This window comes from Portunus trituberculatus, chromosome 9 (assembly GCF_017591435.1).
Source record: "Portunus trituberculatus isolate SZX2019 chromosome 9, ASM1759143v1, whole genome shotgun sequence".
NCBI lineage: Eukaryota > Metazoa > Arthropoda > Malacostraca > Decapoda > Portunidae > Portunus > Portunus trituberculatus.
In genome coordinates, this window is record NC_059263.1 from 4,370,001 (window position 1) to 4,376,415 (window position 6,415).

Here is a 6,415-nt window from a genome sequence, read left to right on the forward strand (position 1 = left end):
CTTCCTCCCCTCTCCTTTTTTTCTTTCTTGTCTTTTGTCAATATCCCTTCCTTTTCTCCTTTACTGCTGCCCCCACAACTGTCTGTCTGTCTGTCTGTCTGTCTGTCTGTCTGTCTGTCTGTCTGTCTGTCTGTCTGTCTCTCTCTCTCTCTCTCTCTCTCTCTCTCTCTCTCTCTCTCTCTCTCTCTCTCTCTCTCTCTCTCTCTCTCTCTCTCTCTCTCTCTCTCTCTCTCTCTCTCTTTCTCAGCACAATTACGTTACTCTGTCACTTGAAGCACTATAAAAACACGTGTCACTTTAACTAATGCCGTTTTGGATGTGGTACAGCTCGAATATGGGGTTGGAAAGTGAAGTAACATGAGACTACACACAAACAAGTCAAAATGGGGATAGTAGTAGTAAATTTCCACCGTTACTTGCATAGTGAGTTCATATGACAAGGCAGAGACGAGGTGGCAATTGTTAGTCAGTGGTCGTAGTGCCATAAAGGTTCATGTCGCTGCTGGAGTGTCCCACGAGTCTCGCATTTTCATAAACAGGGTCACGATTTAAGTGCAAAAGAATGAAAGAAAATTAGGAAAGGGAAAAGAGTGAAGCAGGGGAACCATTTGAAAGGTGAAAAAATAATGGCCCTACAGGCAAATGCAATAAACCCAGAGAGAGAGAGAGAGAGAGAGAGAGAGAGAGAGAGAGAGAGAGAGAGAGAGAGAGAGAGAGAGAGAGCTGGGGGGGGAGAAGAGGTCAATAACAGTGGAGGGAAGTTATTCAAGGTCATTTTAAATCTAATTTCCGTTACCAGTTCTATCACTCCAGTGCAGCCTCAGGACCCGCCTAAGCGGAGGTGCTTCTGGCATTTTAACTCTGCTAAGTGGGAGGAACTAAGGCAGTACTATTCTGATTTCCCTTGGGATGATTATTGTTTTCATGTCAGAGATCCTTCTCTTTGTGCCGAGCGCATAACAGAGGTGATTATCTCTGGCATGGAGCTATACATTCCTCATACTTTCTCTAACCCTAAAGCTAAAAAGCCTTGGTTTAACTCTGCTTGTTCTCGTGCTGTCAATGATAGAGGCGGCTCACAAACGGTTCCGTAGCCATCCAACTGCTGAAACTCATGCCCTATATATTTCTGCCCGTAATCATGCCAAATCTATTCTCCAACTTACTAAAAACTCTTTCATCAATAGAAAATGTCAAAGTCTTTCCAATTCTAACTCCTCTCGAGATTTCTGGCATCTAGCCAATAATATCTCTAACAACTTTACTTCTTCGTCTTTCCCTCCTTTACTTCATCCAGATGGCTCTACAGCTGTCTCTTCTTTTCTAAAGCTGAACTCTTCGCTCAAACCTTTGCTACCAACTCAACTTTGGATGATTCTGGGCATATTCCTCCTACTCCTCCACCCTCTGACTACTTCATCCCTAAAATTAAAATTCTTTATAAAGACGTTTTCCTGGCCCTCTCTGGCCTTGATTCTCGGAAGGCTTACGGTCCGGATGGAGTCCCTCCTGTTGTTCTCAAAAACTGTGCTTCCGAACTCGCTCACTGCCTGGTCAAACTCTTTCATCTGTGTCTCTCTACTTCTATTTATCCTTCTTGCTGGAAGTTTGCTCACATTCAACCTGTCCCTAAAAAAGGTGACCACTCCAATCCTTCTAACTACCGCCCTATAGCTTTGATTTCCTGCCTTTCTAAAGCCTTTGAGTCTATCCTTAATAGGAAGATAATGAGGCATCTATCAGCTCACAACCTTCTCTCTGATTGCCAGTATGGTTTCCGTAAAGGCAGATCTACTGGTGATCTTCTTACTTTCCTAACTGAATCTTGGTCATCCTCTTTTAGGGACTTCGGTGAAACCTTTGCTGTCGGCCTTGACATATCGAAAGCCTTCGATAGAGTCTGGCACAAATCTTTAATTTCTAAACTACCCTCCTACGGATTCTATCCTTCTCTCTGTACCTTCATCTCCAGTTTCCTTTCCGATCGTTCTATTGCTGCTGTAGTAGACGGTCACTGTTCTTCCCTAAAACTATCAACAGTGGTGTTCCACAGGGTTCTGTCCTATCACCCACTCTCTTTCTATTATTCATCAATGATCTCCTAAATCTGACTCAATGCCCTATCCACTCCTATGCTGATGATACCACCTGCATTATTCAACAGCGTTCAACAGACGCCCAACCCAACAACAATTAAATGACTCAAGGCGAGATGCTATAGGACGCCTAACTTCTGATCTTTCACTTGTTTCTGATTGGGGCAGAGAAAACCTGGTTTTGTTCAATGCCTCAAAACTCAATTTCTACAACTATCTACTCGACATAACCTTCCAGACAACTATCCTCTCTTCTTCAATAACACTCAACTTCCCTCTCCTCTACATTAAACACACTCGGTCTATCCTTCACTAAAAATCTAAACTGGAAATTTCACATCTCTACTCTTGCTAAATCAGCTTCCAAGAAGTTAGGTGTCCTATGGCGTCTTCGTCCATTTTCTCTCCCTCCCAGCTGCTTGCTCTGTACAAGGGCCTTATCCGCCCGTGTATGGAGTATGGCTCTCATGTCTGGGGGATCCACACACAGCTTTACTAAACAAGGTGGAATCTAAAGCTTTTCGTCTTATCAACTCTTCTCCTCTAACTGACTGTCTTGATTCTTTAAGTCACCGCCGCAATGTTGCATCTTTATCTGTCTTCTACCGCTGTTTTCATGCTGTCTGCTCTTCTGAACTTGCTAACTGCATGCCTTCCCCCTCCTGCGGCCTCGCTGCACAAGACTCTCTACTTCTTCTCATCCCTATTCTGTCCATCTTCCTAATGCAAGAGTTAACCAGTATCTTCACTCCTTCATTCCCTACACTGGTAAACTCTGGAACTCTCTACCTGTGTCTGTATTTCCACCTGCCTATGACTTAAACTCTTTCAAAAGAGGAGTGTCAAGACACCTCTTACGTTAACTGGACCCTCCTTTTAGATTTTTTGTTTTTCTCTTTCTACTTTCCTCTTAACAGGGCCTGGCAACCAGCGGGATTTTTTTTTCCAACACTTTGTTTTCCCTTGGCCAGTGCCCTTGTAATGTAAAAAAAAAAAACGTTATGTCACGTTGCGTTTTCCATGTTATGTTAGGTTAGGTGAGGTGAGGTTAGATAGATAGTTATTTTGACGTATAGATAGATAAATGAACAGGTTATTAACTTCTTCAGTACCATGATGCCTTTCTATATTCATTCTGGTTACCATTTGATGATTTTACACACCTTCAGAAACACATGTGGGAGATTAGAATAGTGAAGACTGTGGCCATTATTCTTGTGACCTCTATAGACTCTTCCTAACGTAAAATGAAATGGTCTAATCGTACACAAATATCAAGGTAAAAATTGCGTTCAAGTACTGAAGGGATTAAATAGAAAAATAGATACCTGACTTGATATTTTGATGGATAGATGAGGAAAGGTGAGATGAGGTGAGATGAGGTGAGGTGAGGTGAGGTTTAACATTCTCTAGGGCAGCACAAACAGTTTACCAACCTTCCAGTGTGGAGTGGACAGGCACACTCAACAGATGACATGTTTGTGCTCGTCATCCTGAAAGCGCTATACACATCTAGCTTTGTCTGTCTGTCTGTCTGTCTGTCTGTCTGTCTGTCTTTTCGGCTGTCCGTCTCTATGTCTGTCTTTATTTTTTCTTTCTAAAGTGAGTTACACCAGTTGTTTTGTATAAATACGTAGCATTTGGTACTCAAAAGTCCACCTGAATACTCTCTCTCTCTCTCTCTCTCTCTCTCTCTCTCTCTCTCTCTCTCTCTCTCTCTCTCTCTCTCTCTCTCTCTCTCTCTCTCTCTCTCTCTTTGGGGATGTATTTATACTTTATGACATGTAAAAAAGAAAATACTGTACTTCATCACCACCACCACCACACCACCACCACCACCACCACCACCACCACCACCACCACCACCACCACCACCACCACCACCACCACCACCACCACCATCCTCACCACCTTCCCTCTATTCACTACAGGAGCCCTTGCACGCATACCTCCTGCTGGGGCTTCTGGCTCTTACTGGGATGCTCTCCGCGGCCCTCCTCCCTGAGACAGCTGGCCGCCCCTTGCCCCAGACCCTGCAGGAAGCGGAGGAGCTCACCTGGGCGGGTCTTAAGCCTTCTCCACCTGACAGCGAGGTGGAAGAGATACGGGAGGTCCTCACTTCTCGTCCTCCTCCTCTACCTCCTCCTCTTCCACCTCCTCCCTCTCTTCTCCTTCGTGGCATCTCCTCTCTTGATACTGTGAGCGAGGAGTCAGTGTTGTGATGGTGAACGTGGTGGTGTTGTGATGACGCTGTGGCTGTGATGATGCTTTGATAGTGAAAAAAATGATGGTGATAACTGTGCTTCTCAAGAGTAAAGAAAATGTTTAGTTTAGTGATGATGGTGGTGATGATGATGGTGGTGGTGATGAAACTGAGGCGATTCGGTTAAGGTAAAGCTAAATAGAGAGAGAGAGAGAGAGAGAGAGAGAGAGAGAGAGAGAGAGAGAGAGAGAGAGAGAGAGAGAGAGAGAGAGAGAGAGAGAGAGAGAGAGAGAGAGAGAGAGAGAGAGAGAGAGAGAGAGAGAGAGAGAGAGAGAGAGAGAGATTCCAATTAAAAACGAAAGCTACATAATTGACTTGAAAAAAAAAATCGTATAATGAACGAAACAAATTGACATGAAACGCGAGAGAAATGAAAAAATATTCCCTCTAAAACAATAGTGTAGACGAATAACACAGTACCGGTAGTGATGACGTTAATAATGATTGTGAATGATGCGACCAACGATTAGAGTCTGGATATGTGACCCCGTTGATAAGACAAAATTAATGGTAACGGTAAGAGCGGGGAAATGTGACCCCGTTGATAAGACAAATAGTTACGGTGACTTGGAAATGATAAGAATAATGCGATAATGCTGATAGTAACATTGATGATAATAATAATGATAATAGTAATAATAATAATGATAATAATAATAATAATAATAATAATAATGATAATAATAATAATAATAATAATGATAATGATAATAATAATGATAATGATACTACTAATAATAATAATAATAATGATACTACTATATAATAATAATAATAATAATAATAATAATAATAATAATAATAATAATAATAATAATAATAACAGTAATAATGATAGTAATAACATTGATAATAACAATAATAACAATAATAATAACACAAACAATAAGAATAAAAACGAATAAAGTGAAGAATACAAATAAGAAGAAGAAGAAGAAGAAGAAGAAGAAGAAGAAGAAGAAGAAGAAGAAGAAGAAGACGAAGAAAAAGACGAAGAAAACGAAGAAAAAAGAAGCAAAGTAGAAGAAAAACAAGAAAAACAAGAACAAGAGTAACAAAAGACGAAGGAAAAGAGGAAAAAAGAATAAGAATAACAAGAAGAAGGAAAATAGGAACAAGAACAAGAATAACAAGAACAAGAAATATAAGTGGAAAGGAAGGAAAAACAAGAAAACAACAACAAAATATTACTTTAGAAGATGAAGTTGTATTGTAATGAAGAAATCTATTATCAGGTGAGAGAGAGAGAGAGAGAGAGAGAGAGAGAGAGAGAGAGAGAGAGAGAGAGAGAGAGAGAGAGAGAGAGAGAGAGAGAGAGAGAGAGAGAGAGAGAGAGAGAGAGAGAGAGAGAGAGAGAGAGAGAGAGAGAGATGGAGAATGTTACCTAAGCCCAGATTTCTCTCTCTCTCTCTCTCTCTCTCTCTCTCTCTCTCTCTCTCTCTCTCTCTCTCTCTCTCTCTCTCTCATATTTTCCCGTCCTGCTCTCAAGGGACTGTCAATGTTATTAATGAACCAGGTTATTGGGAGAGAGAGAGAGAGAGAGAGAGAGAGAGAGAGAGAGAGAGAGAGAGAGAGAGAGAGAGAGAGAGAGAGAGAGAGAGAGAGAGAGAGAGAGAGAGAGAGAGAGAGAGTCCTAATTAATATACAATCCAACACCTCTCTCATTTACTAAGATCCTCCATATTTCTGTCACTTTCCAGAATTTCTTGGGGACATTCAGAAAAATCGGCAGAAAATCGGCAGGTTTAGTGGCGCCATTTGACTGAGTCCTCCTCCCTTCATCCCTGAGCGCTTGCCGTGAGTACAGTTCTTTTATTCTGTTCTTTTTATACATTCTGCCATGTATTCTTCCTGTTTTCTTCCTCTTTCTGTCTCTTTCTACGGTGTTTTTTGTTCTTATTTGTGTTTTTTTTTATTTATTTTCTTTCTTCTCTTTCTTTCTTAACCATTTTTATTCGTATTTCATTTTTTTCTTCTGTTTTGTTTTTTATATCGTTTCTATTTCCTCTCTTTCAGTTTTTTTTTTTTGTGTCCTATTAGTGTTTTGTTTTGATTT

The 6,415-nt window shown here is 41.0% G+C and overlaps 1 protein-coding gene across 3 annotated transcripts in view; it reads left to right on the top strand.

Annotated features, from left to right (window-relative positions):
* Window positions 1-4,610, top strand: part of LOC123501748 — a 34,333-nt gene extending 29,723 nt beyond the window's left edge. For 2 of the 3 annotated variants that reach the window (XM_045250763.1, XM_045250761.1), the window contains one exon: window positions 4,028-4,610. In XM_045250763.1, coding sequence (XP_045106698.1) covers window positions 4,028-4,318 — 291 coding nt within the window. In that variant the 3' untranslated portion in view covers window positions 4,319-4,610. The remainder of the gene's footprint in view (window positions 1-4,027) is intronic. The other variant, XM_045250764.1, reaches the window with a different exon arrangement.
* Window positions 4,611-6,415: the final 1,805 nt, after the last annotated feature.